Source organism: Eublepharis macularius, chromosome 18 (assembly GCF_028583425.1).
Source record: "Eublepharis macularius isolate TG4126 chromosome 18, MPM_Emac_v1.0, whole genome shotgun sequence".
Taxonomy (NCBI): domain Eukaryota; kingdom Metazoa; phylum Chordata; class Lepidosauria; order Squamata; family Eublepharidae; genus Eublepharis; species Eublepharis macularius.
Window position 1 is genome coordinate 27,329,206 of NC_072807.1, and position 18,544 is coordinate 27,347,749.

Here is an 18,544-nt window from a genome sequence, read left to right on the forward strand (position 1 = left end):
GTAATGGTGAAGTCTATGGTCCCTAACTCATTAGCGAAACATCTGAGACCCCCTCCCTACAATACCACCCTCCTGTTTTGATACTCCAGAACAGAGAGTGTGATCCTTCTCTTTTTTTCAAAATGTCCAGCATTATCCTTGAAGTATTCAAGTGGTCTCCCACTGGGTTATGGAAAAACCCAGACCTTTTTCATTGCAGAGATTAAATTAGATTTCCTGAGATCAATTGCCATTGTTATGATGTTAGGTACCTGTGACTCAAAGAATACAAAACTGGACAGATACATAGAAGTGAACATTAAGTGATCAGTAGTGAAGTGAACAAAAATAGCAATGCCAACCAAGTATATTTTTAAATTTTGTGAACACACATTACATTAATTCAATTTAAAATGACTAATTTATCAAATGTGTTTGAATTTGTTGCATCATGTTGAATGTTATTATTTTACTTCATTTATACCCCACCTCTCTCCCCAATGGGGACCCAAAGCAGTTTACATCATAATCCTCTCCTCCATTTTTCCTCTCACAACAACCCCCCGAGGTAGGTTAGGCTGAGAGTTTTTGACCGGCCAAAGTCACGAGCTGCCAGGGCAGAGCAGGGAATTGAACTTGGGTCTCCCAGATCCTAGCCTATTACTCTAGCCACTGTACCACACTGGCTGTCTTCCAACTAGCTCACGAAGTTTCCAGATTTGCTGGTTTCTCATCAATCCCAGCATTCCTTTCTTCATTTGTTCACCCCAGTTCCACTTCTGCTATCAATTAGGGTGATTCCGCCTAGCTCTTCCTTTTACTAGTAATGTTTTTGCATAGCCTTAACCTTTATACTCCAGCCATCTGCTGTTCTTCCATTCATGACTCACATCTGACTTAGAATGCTAGGCCCTCATTTTTCACCAGCACTGAAATGCCTTAAACTCCTTCCTAGCGTCTCTGTAATGTCAGACCCACATACCCTTCCTTTGTTCATCCCCTATTATTTGAGAAGGAGAATCTCATGTTAAGATGGCAGGCTGACCATTTGTCTGGCAAAAGAGGTCAGTCTCCTACCTTTTACTGTTACCCTCCCCCCACCCTTGATAATTGGATGAGTGGGAGAAAAAATGGAGTTGGGGGGGTGACATTGATGGTGATACTTTAGAAATTTCCCCTAATCTCTGTGGTAAAAGACCACTGAGATTGGGGAAATTCTTGGAGTGTCACCCAGAAGTGATGCCACATCCCACTGAAGCTTCACTCTCCCCAGACACTGCCCCCAAAATTTCCTGGCATTTTCTGATGCAGGGCAGGCAATCCTATATGGTGTGAGCAGGGCTTTTTTTCTGGGAAAAGGGGTGGTAGAACTCAGTGGGTTGCCCTTGGAGAAAATGGTCACATGGCCGGTGGCCCCGCCCCCTGATCTCCAGACAGAGGGGAGTTTAGATTGCCCTCTGCGCCGCCAAGCTGGTGGAGGGCAATCTAAACAGTGGCATGGAGGGCAATCTAAACTCCCCTCTGTCTGGAGATTAGGGGGGCGGGGCCACCAGCCATGTGACCATTTTCAAGAGGTTCCAGAACTCCGTTCCACCGCATTCCTGCTGAAAAAAAGCCCTGGTGGAAAGCAATTTGTCTCTTTAGTGATTATCATAGCAAACATGGCATCTCTTATGAATTGCTGTCGTAGTCAGCTGTCTACTGCCTCTAAGGGTCTTTCTCAGATTTCTGTAGCCACACAGCAGATAAAAAATAAATGATTGTTAAAAAATAAAGGAGAGCCCAAACGTCCTTAGAATACCTCTCTCCCCACTCAAGCCTTTCCTTTATCTCAAAATAGCGCAGGGGGAGTCCCCCCTGTTTTTACTGCTCTACATACACAGAATACTTCATGTGGAGCAGGAAAAAATGGGAAAAACCTCCCTCCCCTGTGATTTTGACAGCCATTCCCCAAAGCTGCTGTGTGGCTGCAGAGAAATCGACCAGAACCAACTCTTTAAAAACCTGCATGTCTAGCTTGGCCCTAAGTGGCAAGTCACTCACTTCTCTGGCTTTTCAAACTGATTAGGAGGAGGGCTGCAAGTGGAGAAAATTCAAAACAAATGGCACCTGTCGCTGAATGAAACATAATATCACCAAATCACAACTATAACAAAGGCCTGGGCACATAACTCAGGGAGCATCTGCCCTGCGATATTTCCTAAAACATGATAGTGTAATGAAGCAGAGCATCCCTCTCCTAACTAGTAATGAGGCCACAGATTAGATGATTATTCAAATATATCCCTATTTTTTGAAAGTTTTATGCTTCCTGGTTTTTATAAGTGCTACTGCACGCTTTTAAAAAATAACTGGCTCCATAGCAACCCTTAAATTAATCTCCAGAGTTTTATTAACAGGAAATTGGAACTATCTAAAATCCAATGTGTATAAGAAGGGAAATTGGCTTTGTAATTTATTTGATTTAGTTGCTCATAAAAGAAAAATTGTCACCAGCATCTGTATTTGCAGCCTCCGTGCTCTCCATGTTAACGTAGAAAAGTAGAGCTGAGTATAAGTATGATTTGCAAAATAAAAATCCTGGCTTATAAAACCAGAAGGTACTATCTGTCTCACACCATTGATAAGGCAAAAACTGTATGGGGGGTTTACACTGAATATATTGCACATATCCATTTGGGAGGGGCCGTAGATTAATGGCAAGATTGGCTGAATGGACCCATTAACCTGCGAACACCACTTTGTTTGGTCCTCCGAGGAATTTAGGCAACAGCAGCTGCCTGAACCTCCACCTGGAGACACACTGCTCCCTCAGCCCTAGCTTGGAGTGATGCTTTATGACTTCACTTCCTGTCTCAAGATTTTCTTTAGCTTGAACAAGTGGTTGCATTTTTTCTACATCTTTGCATTTTTTCTGCATTCAAAAGCCCAGCAGTGTGTTCCTTTAGAGTCTTGTAGGGATGCACTTTTGCAGGAAAGTTGACCTCCTAGGAAAGCCAGTGACTTCCCTGACCTATATTTTCCCCTTCTCCAGCACCTTACCGCTTAACTAAGTTATCTGAAGCCACTAGGGGTCACTGTGGCTTCATTATAAAGGTGTCCTATGGAGGGTCTAACGCCCATGGAATTTGTCAAGGTGAGACATTAAACAAAAGTCTGAACTTAAGTTCAGGATCTTCAAAGTCAGCTGGCTGTGTGTTGAATTTTGGATGGTGGGTGCAGTACTCCTGCATCTACCTGAGATGCTGGAAAGCCTGTTATTTCCTCCCCCCAGGACGTCACCAAGTTTTGCTCTGTCCTGGAAACACAACATGGACCTCGAGGGGTATCAGAAAGGAAGCTAAGCAGCACGTGCAAAATTACTATGAAACAAAGGTATTAAAGGCCTAGAGCAGATCTTCTCACCATCTTTTCCTGGGTCTTCTAGGGCAGGTGGTCCATTTCTCAGTTGGTGCTACATGTACCACAGGTGGGAAGCAGAAGTAATCTAGGTGGAACACAGGGATTTAATAACAATGACTAAAGAATTCTCTCTCCCTGAATCCCCATGCCCACTTCCAAGTGACATTTAATCTTCAGCTTCCCCTGCTTGCTATGGATTATTCATCTTTGACCTTTTGGCATGCTAGTGGTAACCTTGGGTGCTTGGTGTGGTTTCTCCTAATCTGCCATTTTCCCTGCTCACAGGCAAGTGACTTTGATGTGCCTCTTCCGGCCAACCCTACCTGCCACAGATTATGCATTGTGCTTCTCCAGTTGTTTTTATGTCCTTAACACTTACCATAAACAATAAATATAACCGAGTGCCCGTCAACATACGTCCTTCTCAGGGAGGGGGTGGGGTGTATTCTATTGTGATGGGATCAGATTCTCTGATAGAAGAACCACAGGAGATTAGATGGAACTGATAGACTTTGGATGTCTGTTGCTAAAAATGCAACCTGCTCTATACGTGCATAAAAACTAACATTCTGTTACATTGTACCATGAACTAAAAAAAGAACTGTGTAGATATGAGACTATGCTGACATGGGACTATCTTTAAATTGAATATGATTTCAGATATGGGAGTGGGGAGAACATAATGCCTTCCTCAGACACTGGGGTCATTATAAGACAGGAGTCCTCATCCCAGTCTAATAGTAATCCCTTTATTTACTCCAAATGACTAGCTGGGGCTGTGGGGGAACATAAAGTGTTACATATTGAGATAGTATTGTAGTGCAGTCCAGTCTGTTCCCCCTCCACCCCCTTGCAGTGGTTGGCTTGGCCTCTGTCAATAGGCACCTGATGAGACCTCTATCCATACGGGTATCTTTATTCACACTGGGCCTCAGCAGAGCCCTACATAATATTTGTAGATTCTGCCCATCACAATTAGATACATTTTGATAGTGCTTTATTGTACCAGTAAATTCAGTGAGTATTAAAGGTGCATCATTCAAGGCCAAAACATGTGCAGCTCCTTTAAGAAATCAGAACATTCAGGAGTTTTGTTGTTGTTGTTATATTCATATGAAATGATGGAAAGGGAATATTTATCACTTTTCTTCCTTGCCAAGCGTCTTTGTTTACAAAAATATTACAAACAAACAAAGATCTCTAAAACCATACCTTATTTTTCAGGGTTAATTGGAGTGTAGTTAATCTGAGAAGCACACTATGTAACCGTGATAACATCCGATGACCAGGAGGTGTTTTTTTTTTCTCCCAAAGAACTTTAAAATGCTTCTTAACTCTCAAAATAAGCACCATATGGTGTTAGAGCTGGTTCCCCAACTGGCCTCCCAGCTTGTTCTTTCACTGGCTTTCTGTCAAAAGTAAATCCTTTTTCCCTGAGCATCCGAGCAAGCAGTTCATTTAGAAAAAAATGTAACCCGTTAAATTGTAAAGCGAAGATTGGTAAGGCACGTTTGCCAGGGCTTTTTTTCTAGGAAAAGAGGTGGAGGAACTCAGTGGGTTGCCAGCACAGGGGATAACTCTTGGTGGGAAGTGGTACCCCTGGTACCACATGCTCGCGTGCAAAGTGCGCACGTTTGGGTCAGCTGGAACAAGGGGGGAGTTTTTAAAGGTTTAAATCACCCTTGGCGAAAATGGTCACATGGCTGGTGGAGGGCAATCTAAACAGCGGCGCGGAGGGCAATCTCAACTCCCCTCTGTCTGGAGATCAGGGGGCGGGGCCACCAGCCATGTGACCATTTTCAAGAGGTTCCAGAACTCCGTTCCACTGCGTTCCAGCTGAAAAAAAGCTCTGACGTTTGCAGTCATGAGCAAGTTCTTATTTACTGTTGTATGTGAAAATTGCACTATGTCGTATCTGGCAGAATGCATTTAGAGGTCTCAAGATAATATATGGAAAAGAAGTTTTGTTTCTTTATTTCACTTCCTTACCTCCCCCTTCTCCAGGGCGTGGTGCATATTGGTTACACAGACTTGCCAAGTCGCATGGCTACCCAGGCCACTAGCCTTTATTCCAACAACATTTTGAAGTTATTAAAAGCAATTTCTCCCAGCAAAGAATACTTTTACTTTGAGCCAAAGGATGATTTTGATTATGGGACAATTGATCATGTCATCAGAGGGACTATGGTGATGAAGGTGAGTTCCTCCCCTCCTCCCATGTGTTATTGAACACTTTAACATAGGTATGTAAAAAGAATGTAGTGAAACATAAAAGAGAGTAGACCTTTTAAGAGCAATCACAGTGGGCTATTTTGTGGTGAAAGCCAGACTTTGCAACTTGAATTGTGTGTGTACATTCCAGCAACCTAAGCACTCAGCCATCAGTATTACCCTGACTTTCATCTATTGTGCATGGCGTCCACTTTTAACTTTTTAAAAACTGCCATGTGTATAATTGCTTAACTTTCACCTTGACCAGCCTCATATATTAAAAAAAAAAAGAGTGGCAAAACTGTTCCTAGAAAATGTATATTGGTAGCATTACAAGCATTTGCCAGTTGGTGCTCTCTGAAAACCGCTTTCCCTTGCTTTAAAGCTAGAAATAGAACCATTTTTTCCCCAGAGCTCCAGGAAAGAAAAAAGTATGTTTGTACTGAATGTCGTGAGGTTGCTTTCACATAATTCCTACTGCTGTAACAATGTTGTGTGTGTGTAAAGTGCTGTCAAGTTGCAGCTGATTTACGGCTACCCCATAGAGTTTTCAAAGCAAGAGATGAATGGAAGTGGTTTGCCAGTGCCTTTCTCTGTATAATAACCCAGAACTTCTTTGGTGGTCTCCCATCCAAGTCATAACAAGGACCACCCTTGCTTAAGCTTCTAATATCTGATGAGATTGGAACATCCAGATCAGCCCTTAAGAATGTTACATCTGTCTTAATTCCTGGTCTAATCCCCAGTCCCAAATTATGTGCAGGGCATATCATATTCATAGTGTGCAACTATTAAGATGTGCAAAGAAATGACGCCCCCCCCACAAGGTTTTTGTTTGTTCTGTCACAGATTTGTGTGATTCCCCACCCCACCCCCCGCCGTATGGCTAACTGAGTTTGATTATTTGCCTTCCCTATTCATATTGGTCATTTTTTCCCCTGTTGTAATTTAAATGAGCTGCTTGCTATTATTTATTGAGTTGCTTATTTATTGGGTTGTGAAAGGGGTTTTCAATAACTGCTCGCAACATACTTTCGACAGCTGGATTTTTGGTTGTATCGTGGGGATGGAAGCTGCCATAAGAGCATAATTGATTCAGCGGGATATACACATTTATTGAAATATCCAACATTGGAAGTGAATTTACTAAAGATCAGTTAAAACAAATTACTTATATTGGCAGTTTTTGCAAGGTTCTTTCAGAATCCATCTTAATGGGAATCTTTCTTGCAACAGGAAGGAAAGCATTTGTTTCCAGCACCTTTGCCTAAATCTTTGCCGCCCCCTCCCCCAGCTAAACAAAGAACTGTCCAGGAGTTAGAAGCTGAGAAAATGGCTTCCATCTCACCATTCAAAAAGACAATGACTTCAGCTGGTGTTTATACTACAGGTATTATAAAAATTGTATTTTTCATTATTTGAAAGTTCGTTAACTGCTTATCTAAACCTCAAACTATTTTTTTGAAAAGAGAGTTAGCAGATCAAGAACCACGGCAAAGCAGTGTTAAGCACACACACAAAATCAATACAGAACAAAGATGAGCTGCACTGATGTGAAATGGTAAGCGCTTCCATCAAAAGCACAGCAGAATAGAAGCTCCTTGCCACCTGCTGCTGTTATAGCCAAATAGCTATTGAAAGCTGGGATGGGCAGTATGAGATCAGACAGCTCGCAGTGGGATTGCCAGTTGCATGTGCAACTCTTTCTCCTTTTTGCCTTAAAGCTCTAGTCACCGATTTGTTTTCCTTTGATGCCGCTGATAACAAGGCATTGATTTCATATATTGTAATCTGCTTTTTGCATCTCAATGAGAAACATTATAAATAAAGCAAATCAATAAATGACCTGCATCAGCACAAAGTAATCCTACATCAAGCCCCTTTGCCTTATCAGTCGGCACACCCTTTTCCCATTTGAACTGGCAACTGAAAAGGTGGATGGACTCTAGGGTCCTATAGTTGCTAACCCTAACCTGAAAAGGTGCTGTGTTATATCTTAAAAACTGCGGCAGGAGTAGTTCACATTGCTAGTCTTGGCTTTGAATAACCAGGGATAGTTCCTTGAGAAGGAAGGCTGTGCAGACGGATAGACGGGCAAGGTGCAAGTTATAAATTTAGAATCTGTTTGATTTCTTGGAGGATGAAAATAGGTCCATGCTACTAATCATTAGGTGAGAAAAAAAGGTTTTACATTTGCCTTCTCAAAGCCCAGAGTTATGAGGTCATCCAATTAAATTGATTGGAAGAGTTCAGGGCAAATAACAACAACAACAACTGCACATATATACTGCTCTTCTAGACAGATGAGTGCCGCACTCAGAGTGGTGAACAAAGTCAGCTTTGTTACTATCCCCACAATACAGCTGGGGAGCTGGAGCTGAGAGGAGTGGCTTACCCAAGTCCATGTACTGAGCTCATAGCAGTTGTGGGATTCAAATCAGCAGAATGCTGGTTTAGCAGCCCAAACACTTAGCCACTATGCTACAACAGGAAGTATTGCTTCCTACATACTTAAGATGGGCAACTGATTGCCATAAAATGTGTAAGGAGTGTTAGGTGTCTTTCAAAAAGAATTAGGCACATGGACAGAGGATATATTAATTGCTATTTATTTCCAAATGTTCTAAGGCACAGTATACCTGCACATCAAATTCCATGGATAAACATCTGGAGATTGCTATCTTCACTGTGTCCTGTGTGTGAACTTCACAGGGGTAATTGGCTGGCTGCTAGTGGAAAATGAGGATCTGCACCTCACTAAACAAATCTATTTATATTTGCTGCCTCCATACGTTTTCCAAGGAAAATGAAGATGTGACCGTAAAAGCCAGGTTTTAATAGACACATGTTCAGTAAACCTCTTTATAAGATACACAGTCTGTTGATTTCAGAAATACTGACATTGAGTTAAGGTTGTGCATTGCAAAATATTTACCCCTTTAGCAGAAGGGGTAAAAGGTATTATTCCAACCATATGTTTGATCACCACTTGGGTACATTCTTTTCTGGGAATGGTTGGAAAATCCAGTTTCCGAATTTCCTAGTGTTCATGGGCTTGGAATGTTAGGAAGTTCCAGGGACCAGGCAGCAAAGAAAATGGTATTTTATTGGTATTTATAAAAAGATAATGATATCCAACCAAACAACTTGAACAGGCTGAACCAAAACTTTGAAACTTTGATCTCAGTCAAATTCGTAGAAATCCAAACACAAAAATGTTGCAACAAAGTGAATGCCAAGTGCTAGACTTCTGAAGAGAACAAAGCAAACTTTTACACATTTATTTGTCAGAATAACTGTTGGGTCCATTTGCTGAAGAACCTGGTGGGTTCTGCATCACTTTGTCATTTGCAATTGACTTGGGATTGGCTTGGACAAAGAAGCAAAATTTTGTGAACGCAGAGAAATTACATACAATGGGAATAGAGCCTAGTCCACCTTCAGGGCACACCTGTTCTACTTCTGGGCCTGCTGGACACCCACTCATTGGATATAATATTTGTAAATTTTATGATTTTATGAGTTGAGAGAGGGGATGGATCGGGAAATCTTATCTCCTTGTTCTTACCCGCCATACCAGAAACTCATCCAATTCAGCCCTTTTATCATTACATATAAGCAAGGCTTAAATGTGTGGTTGAAGACTGATCATCTTATCATAATATCACACTACTGGTTCTTAAAGCTACTTCAGTATCACAAAAGCTTTGTTTCCTAGGGACTGTTCTCATGCTACAATATTGGACTGGCTTGAAAATCTCAGTCTGTGGGTTCTTTTAAAATGTCTCCTCACGGTTATGTTTGGAGACACAACTCTTCAACATATGTTATGTCCGAAGAAGACATAAATTTATGTTTGACTGCTGAATAAATTCCTCTGATGAGGACAGCCAGAGTGCCTCAGGCCTGTTGGATGTTGCACTGTTGTACTATAGCAATCACTTGCTACAGGATTGGCTTGTCCATGCAGGAAAATCCAGTTGTCAATGGTAGCTATTTCACAGCAAAGGTGCAATATCCAAGGATGTGTGAATGCAGCCAGGAATTACCTGTTGAGTCAAAATGCACATTATTAGCCCTAAGAGCCATACAAAGAGTACAGGTTGATCAGCACACTCGTCTGAAATCTGAACCTGGACAACCCAGTTAGGCTTCCATTATAACAGGATGATGTAATAGTAGCAAGCCGAAGAAGGTAATTGCAGTTTCTCTAATCAAGTATTTTTGAAGTGCCTGTGTGGTCTGTCTGTTTCAACATTTTTCAGATGCTACATAAACAATCACTTTCTACTAAGCAAGTCAAGAAATCAGCGAAGAATTAGTGCCATTTTTCATTTTGCTCTTTTCAGTTCTCTGTCCTTCCATGACTTGCTCAGCTGAAATATTTTACTTTTCGTTTGCTGGCATTTTCATGTCTACATGCCAAAGTTTACTGAAACAGACATCTTGGCTAAGTGAATTGTATCCCAGGCAAGTCTCCAGTTCTGGCAAACAGAGGGAATGAAAGTTATGCCTATAAAATCCCGTCTCAGAGGGCAGTTTCTGCTCCCTATTGTTGTCAAGGTCAACATGAAAGTAGAAATGAGGTAAAGTGACTAACCTGTGCTTAAGTTATGAATTGTAAAGCAAAACTCCTTTTCAATTCTCCTCGGGCCTTGTTCTTTCTGCTTAGGTCTGACAACAGTTTTAGGGCTGGGCCTTATTTCTCCTAATGCTGCTTTTACACAAATGGTGACCACCTTTGGCCTTGCTGGAATCGTTGGCTACCATACTGTTTGGGGTGTCACGCCTGCTCTTCACTCACCCCTGATGTCCGTAACAAATGCAATTTCTGGTAAGTCAAAAAGGGTCATATGCTTCTTTTCTGGTGGGTTTGGTATAAATAATTGTGATGGGCCAGACTTTGGCCTTATGTAGAGTGGGAAAACACAAAACAAATCCGCACATTCAGATCCAAGGTACTGGCCAACAGTCACCGGTGACCACACACAGGAATGTGCTTTTATTGGCTCCCGTTGTTGGTTAATTGCTTGATAGATCGCATGTTCAAGGTTATCAAGCGAAACCATCATGTGAGAATAATGGTTTCACAAGAAATATTAGGAAATAACCATAGACGTATTATATATGCTTTTATAGACATATTATGCCTATAAAATGAGAGCCATCCGTCTAATTGTGGTGTCGTCTTTCTGTGGAAAGCCACTAATGCCCATTGAGCTGTAAACATGATATGTCTAATTCCTAACTACTGCTTGAAAACAGTAAGCAGTTTATGATTTTGCCGCATAGCCAATGGAATGTGTAAACATAGACACCAGGGCCCCTTTGGCCAGTTTATATAATCAGCAGGGTTTTCTTGGACAGCGTGCTTTCAGCCTGAAGAACTTAGGGTTGCACACTTGAATGCTTCCCTATGGAAAAAAAGATAACAGTCCTTTCACAATAAAAACGAGCCTGGTAGAAAACCCTCCTCTTTCACTTCTTGTTTTCTGTCTGGCAAGGAGTTTTATCCATGAAGAGTTGCATTCAAACTCGTTGCCTGCAGGCTGGAGTGTTGTGTTGTTGGAGAGTGCCCTCGAGTCAGAGTTGACTTATGTCAACCCCTTGTGGGATTTTCATGGCAAGAGACTATCAGAGGTGGTTTGCCATTGCCTGCCTCTGCAACCCTGGTCTTTGTTAGAGGTCTCCCATCCAATTAGTAACCAAGGCCGAACCTGCTTAGCTGCTGAGATCTGACGAGATCAGGCTCACCTGGGCTATCCAGGTCTTATTTAGTCCATAAAAATACCATTTGTATCCCTTGAATCTGCTGCTTATATAAACGAGCCAAGTCTTTTAATATCTGAGAGTCTCTCTACACAAGATGACTTGGTGCATGTTTGTCAAATACAGGGAGATGCAATGTTAGCCGGGAAGCGTGGTTTAAAAAGACAGAGTCAGTGGAGATCGCTCCTCAGAGGGTTTGTTAATTTAATCTTCGCCTCCCTGAAGTCTCTGTCAATTTCACCATTCCAGTTTAAAACGGTGTGGGATCGCAACTGGAGGGCAGTGAGGAATGGAAATGGGCTGGAGCTGCCTTCCAGAGCATTTCACAGCCTTTCACACAGCTCCAGTGTATAGCAAAGCCTTTGCCCTGCCACCGGCCCTATCTTTTAAAATTACCCTTCCCAGCTAACATTGCATCTCCCGACATGTCTTCTTCACGTGTCTGATGTCTCCTGTAGAGCGATTCTAAGTATGAGACAAGTATAGTCTCGGCAGCCACCTTGATCTCAGTGTGGAAGCAAACAGCCAGCCAGAAGAATGGATGAAAACACTACTATTTTGTGGAAGCAATGCTGCTATCTTTGCTGTAAATGTCCTAGTTATTGAAAGTCCTAGTTGTTGATTATATTGTATTCACTCACAGTATGTACTTGGCTTTGGATCTCAGTAAGAAAAGCAGACTATAAATAAACAACAACAATAATAATCTTATTTCTCTACAGAAAGCCAGCATGATCGCCTAAGCAATTAGTAATGGTGATTAACAAATTTGATTACCAATGATATATTGTGTTTTTGTAGCTTAGCAAGTTCTGGGTTCCTTCCACTAAACATCCTATCCCTGACATCCTTTTCTAGTCACCTTACTCAGTTGATGAGCTGAGAAAGGTTGACAGTTTGAATAATCAAATGTATTTGACCACAACAAGGAACATCTGGAGCGATTGATTGCTCTGTCACTAATGTTACAAAGCATTAACCTGTTTGCTTTTTCCTTTAGGCCTTACTGCTGTTGGGGGTTTGGTGCTCATGGGAGGATCTTACCTGCCTTCAAATGTACCTCAGACATTAGCTTTACTGGCTGCTTTTGTTTCATCTGTCAATATTGCAGGTACAAATTCACTAAAGTGCAGATTCACCTTAACGGTTATTGTTAGTCAGGGCTTTTTTTCTGGGAAAAGAGGTGGTGGAACTCAAGACCACACAATGATGTCACTTTGGGTCAGCTGGAACAAGGGGGGAATTTTTTAAAATTTAAATTGCCCTTGGCAAAAATGGTCACATGGCTGAGCGGTGCGGAGGGCAATCTAAACTCCCCTCTGTCTGGAGATCAGGAGGCGGGGCCACCGGCCATGTGACCATTTTCAAGAGGTGCCGGAACTCCGTTCCCTCACATTCCCGCTGAAAAAAAGCCCCGTTGTTAGTGAATGTCCAACTTCCTTTATTTGATGGCACAATATTTTTGCTTTGAAAGTTATACTTTCCTTTTTTTAAAAAAAAATTGCAATTGTGCTGAGCCAACTTGCTACTAATAACGATCTGCCACCAACTGACAGCCATTTCAGATTTTTTGAGGGGTGAGAGGGAGGCGCAAAACCCTAGTTAGGGTAGCACCAGTTGGGTGCACTGCTCGATCTAGCCCACTAGTTGGCTTCACCTAAGATTTTTTTGAAAAACAAACTTTACAAATTGTGACATCAGCTCTCTGACCAAAGCTTAGGGCATGAGGTTGTATTTGACTTTTGCACTTAATTTGTGAAAGGAGTGTGGTCTGTAGCTGTTCAGGAATATTTCCATCTACTCCTTATTTCATATGCTCTGGATGTGAGCCTTGGCATTGAAAATGGGCGGTGGAGCTGAGTTCATGTTTCTGTTTTCCAACAGGTGGTTTCTTAATTACCCAGCGAATGCTGGATATGTTTAAACGGCCAACAGATCCACCAGAATATAATTATCTTTACCTCCTTCCTGGAGCAGTGTTTGTTGGAGGGTATGGTGCATCTCTTGCCAGCGGACACAGCATCGAGCAGGTCAGAAATCAGTTCTAATGTTTGCTGACCATTGGTATAGCTTAGTGCTAATAAGTTAATAGTATGCCATGACCAAGAGAACTGGGCAAGTCCAATCTATATTAATGGACTGGTTCTGTTCGGCTAAAGCATCTCAGGGTTTGTTGGCATTTGTAAAAGTAATAAACAAATGCTGAGGTAGGTAGTTCAGGGTAGCAGTTGTGTTCACAACTTTTGTATTTCTATGCCACTATTTAACTATTTCTTTATTATTAAAACATCTCTTTTGTAGCCCAGCTCCAAATGCCAGTAATGGCCAATATTCTTGAAATTCTTGTCTTGTGAGATGCAAAAAATGAAGCCGCAAGTTGTGATCACACAGAAGCACTTGCTGCAGGAGTTTTGTGGCCTCATGAAAAGCCATTTTGGGTGGAACTGAGCGAGTTGCCTTAAAATACATCCAACTGTGTGTTTTTAGACACATATCTAAAATGCACTGACTTTGAGGCTATCTTCCCTCCTGACTCCATCACCTGCCATTTCAGACCACAATTTGCTTCACTTAATTTTTTTGGTTCTTTTGAAGGATATGGATCCCCCAACTAAACACTATTCCTGTTGTTTAAAAGAATAAATAGGTATTTCCCAAGAAAAACGTGTTCACCCAACACACACACACCAGTCTCAATCTGGCTCCAACTCCTCCCTTTCTCCCCTTTTGGGAAAATTGTTTTCTTTAATTGCATCTGAGGAATTGACTCAGAAAAGTTCATGCTAGAATAAATGTTAGGGCAAATCCACACACCTTCAGAGCGTCCCAGCGTTGCGCTAAATGTTCGCTAAACACCCCGGAAGCATAGCGTCTTTCTAGCACGATTTCTGAATCGCGCTAGAAAGACGCTATACTTCTGGGTGTTTAGCGAACATTTAGCGCAACGCTGGGATGCTCCGAGGGCGTGTGGATTTGCCTTTAGTCTTTAATATTAGTTGATATTGTTCAGATTCTTTATTTCATGCTCACAGACCAACAGGTCATAAACAAAACAGGTTCACAGGTTCATATGTTTGCATGCATATCAGAATAATACAATTCAATAAAATGGTTGATCAAATAGCCAAGTATTAATTACAAAATATAAAATATGTCGCTAAAAGAGAAAATCATTAAAAACCATAGATAAAAATTTTGCCACAGCAAGAGTTACGCTCAAGTCTGTATCTGCTAAAAGCTTTCCAACCACTTCTTGTTTCGAATCACACCCCTATTAGTTGATATTATAAAAACCTAGCACACATTGATACCTGATACTTACTAGCAAAGGAGTGTTTTGATTGCACCCTCCCTCTCTCCCCCCCGCAACTGCATCTTCTCTCTTCTCTCTCCTCCCCTCCTCTTCTATATTTGACCAGTTTATGTACCATGCATCTGACGAAGAGAACTTGATTCTCGAAAGCTTATGCTACAATAAAATTGGTTAGTCTTAAAGGTGCTACTGGACTCTTTTTGATTTTGATACTTGGGTTATGTGGCCTGACATGAATAGCCCAGGTGAGCCAGATCTCAGAAGCTAAGCAGGGTCGGCTTTAGTTAGTAATTGGATGGGAGACCTCCAGTGAAGACCAGGCTTGCAGAGGCACTTACTGTTACCTCTGTTAGTCTCTTGCTTTGAAAACCTTGCCAGGGGTTGCCATAAGTGAGCTGTGACTTGAGGGCACTCTCCACCGCCAAGGGAGCCACGGGACTTCTGTTTTACGAGCCTGTCCCCTGTCTTGCAGCAAGATTCTGCCCCTGCCAATTACTTCCAACCTGTTTTCATCACCTTGGTAGAGGACTGGGTCCCACTCCTGCATAACGGCAAGGTCCTACAATTCCTTCTTAAAATGAAGCCTTTACAAGCCCCTCAGAGTTTAGCATTTCCCAGAGGAATAAAAACAGAAAAATAAATAAGGAGTCGCTTTTCAGCCTGTACTTTAAAGTACTTTAAACAAGCAAGTGGGGGGCGGGGGGATACATTTTATTGGACCGGCTAATGTTCAAGATGCTGTTTGTAAACAAAATCATGCCTGGAAAGAAATCTGAAAGTACTCTGAAACTTTAGCTCATTAAGCAGAGGTATAAGCTCGTAAGCTGTTTACCAAACAGCTGTTTACAGGATACTTTTCTCAGTGGGGGTCTCCTCCTTTGATATTATGTAAACCTAACACACTTTGATACCTGATACTTGGGTTATGTGGACAGAACCAGGCCATGTTTTCCATCAAATAACAGACCAAAGAAAGCTGTTCAATAAAAAGTCTGTTATTTTATTAAATATCCAGGTGATCTTTGAGCCGAAGCTGAATGGTAAACTTAGAGCAGATGCCGACAAATGATTGTCAAGATTCAAAGTGACACAACATTTGCCTCACTACACTTATTAGATCTGAGCCTAGTATATTCTGAGGACCACTGTGAGAGATGTGTGTTGGACTTTGCAATAAATACTTTCAAAGTTGGGTTTTCATCAATACTTTGTTCAAATATGCTGAAGATATACTGCCAAGTTAGTACACTTGCATATTACTTATGTTATTTGCATTTGTATCCTGTTCTTCCTCCAAAAAATCTCAAGGTAATTATCACAACAGGTTTAAAGAATGCAACACTTTTATCATTATTTACTCATATACACACACTACCCAATTTTTGAATGGTTTATTTTAGCTTCACCTCCCATGGAGCAAAAGGGTATCTTAGAAATATTCTCTTCATCAGGAAAAATTTTTGATCACATTTTTACCCACATCTTGAACATCTGTGAAGTCACAGAATAAAAGGAGTTTGGAGATAGGCTTTTTAAAATGGTAGTAGAATGACTTCACTTATTTAAATTATTCAGGTGTGCATGTGACTTTTATGAACATTTTTTATTCATGCTTATCAACTGTTACAAATTTATTAATGCAAAGGTAATGTTGAACATTTGTGAATAGAAATAAAATAGCATATGCTTTTTCAGACAGGAGAGAACAGCACATGTTGTATATAAATGCATTGTCATGCAGCGATTTCAAAGCCTCTTGGTATATCAAAACACTAAAGAATCAAAGTAATAGCAAAATCTGATGGAATGATCTCATAATGTGGGCATTTTAAAAATGTGTTTGAACTAGTAGCCTGGAAAAGTAAATGCAATTCTTCCAGACATAAAGAGAATGGTTAAAACCCATTAAAATCACATTCAGAGTAGAAGAGAAAGTAATAAATCTATCAGGAATAGTTCTACTAAGAAACTTTAATCCTGAGCTAATCAATTATTCCTTTGTTACTTTTCTCCAAGGGGAATAGAAAAAGCTAAGCCTTTTCCCAGTTACTCATGCACACATCTGACCTTGCATATATATTTGAGGACTGGAAACGGGAGACCATTAGAAGCTTAGAGACAATAAAATGACTCAGATTCTCAGAGTAATAACAAACACATTCCAAGATGTGAGCTATACTCAGAGGCTTTAGTTAAAATTATACTCTGATTTGTGAGTGTGAAGACTCTTATAAAGACACTGGGCATCAAGAGACAATTTAGGTGGTTTCAAGTCACTGTTACCTGAGTGAAGAATGAATTTCCCCCTTTCACCAGCTTGAATTGGAACTATAAGAATGGCTATAGCTACTGGTAGCCCATGGGTCATTTCTAGCCCAGGGTAATCCTGTCTGATCCTTTCTTGATTCCCAGTCTGTATACTTCAGCTGCTTTCTTGATGCTCCTCAGCTGCTGAGGACCAAGTGGGTACCAAGAGACAAGGATCCCCAAAAGTACATAGGAATGTCTGTAACTGTACACACTCTGTGTTTCAGCTGAGTGGGTCAGTGGACACAGTCATCTTTTTGGCTCTTGTAGCTTGTTTATAGTTCAAAATATTGCCTTCGGTTGCTGTAACTTTTTAACCTAGGCATCCTCTGCTTTGTCCCTTCAGATGATGTATCTGGGCTCAGGCCTTTGCTGTGTCGGTGCACTTGCGGGGCTGTCTAGCCAGAATACATCGAGACTTGGCAATGCTCTAGGGATGATTGGAGTTGCCAGTGGCATTGCGGCTACATTGGGAGCTTTGAAACCATCACCAGAACTACTGGGCCAAATGTCCACAGCTATGGCGATGGGTGGCACCATGGGTAAGTTCAGCACCTTGTACTAGGCCGAGTGGTTTCCATCTCTGTTCTCAGAGGTGACCCTTGAAACCTTCCAAGGGAACCTCAGGGAAAATATTAGTAACGGCGGACTTCTCCTTTCTGCAGATACAAGGAAGTGTTGTTTCAATGTGTTCTAGGACTTGTGTGTGTGGTGCCCTAAAGTCATAGCTGACTTATGGCAACCCCTAGTGGGGTTTTCAAGGCAAGAGACTAACAGAGGTAGTTTGCCATTGCCTGCCTTGGCAACCCTGGTCTTTGTTGGAGGTCTCCCATCCAATTAGTAACCAAGGCCAACCCTGCTTAGCTTCTGAGATCTGACAGGATCAGGCTCACCTGGGCTATCCAGGTCAGCATGTTTTAGGACATGCTGTCATTTAATTACACACATGATCTCATTGCTAGTGTTGCTAGCTCCATGTTGGGAAATTCCTGGAGATTTTGGGGGTGGAGCCTAGAGAGGACAGGGTTTGAGGAGGGGAGGGGCCTCAGCAGTGTATAATGCCTTAGAGTTCACCATTCTAAGCAGCCATTTTCTCCAGGGGAACTGATCTCTGTGACCTGGAGAACTATTGTATTTCCGGGAGATTTCCAGCTACTACCTGGGGGCTGGCAACCTGAGGAGCTAGTGAGGAGGGAGAGCATCACGAATCAGGCAACCATTTCCAGGTGATGACCTGGAAGTGACTGCCTTCTCCTTCACTGCTCAAGCAATTCCCCCAATCTCTATGGTAAAGATTGGGGAAATTCCTAGAGCCTTGGAGATTTGTCAACCAGATGTGACCTAACTGCATCTGCGATATCAACTCACCCCTCCTCCCTACATTTTCTCCCACTGCAAAAGTGGGTAAAAGTGGCAGGGGTGAGAGCCTAGCATCAACGTTGTTTCTCCAAGAACTCACAGCAACTAAGCAGCTGGCTAAACTGGTTTTACCAAACTGAGCATTGAGAAGCAGGAAATTAAAAGCAGGTACGTAAAAAACTAATAAATCAGAGCTAACTTCAT

The 18,544-nt window shown here is 41.7% G+C and overlaps 1 protein-coding gene across 1 annotated transcript in view; it reads left to right on the plus strand.

The window, feature by feature from the left end:
* The window catches only part of LOC129345769 (NAD(P) transhydrogenase, mitochondrial-like), a 65,651-nt gene that overhangs the window by 24,216 nt on the left and 22,891 nt on the right, over positions 1-18,544 (plus strand). The window contains exons 9-14 of the mRNA XM_055002998.1: positions 5,386-5,577; positions 6,829-6,982; positions 10,265-10,426; positions 12,362-12,472; positions 13,246-13,391; positions 17,328-17,523. Of these exons, the coding sequence (XP_054858973.1) occupies positions 5,386-5,577; positions 6,829-6,982; positions 10,265-10,426; positions 12,362-12,472; positions 13,246-13,391; positions 17,328-17,523 (961 nt within the window). The remainder of the gene's footprint in view (positions 1-5,385; positions 5,578-6,828; positions 6,983-10,264; positions 10,427-12,361; positions 12,473-13,245; positions 13,392-17,327; positions 17,524-18,544) is intronic.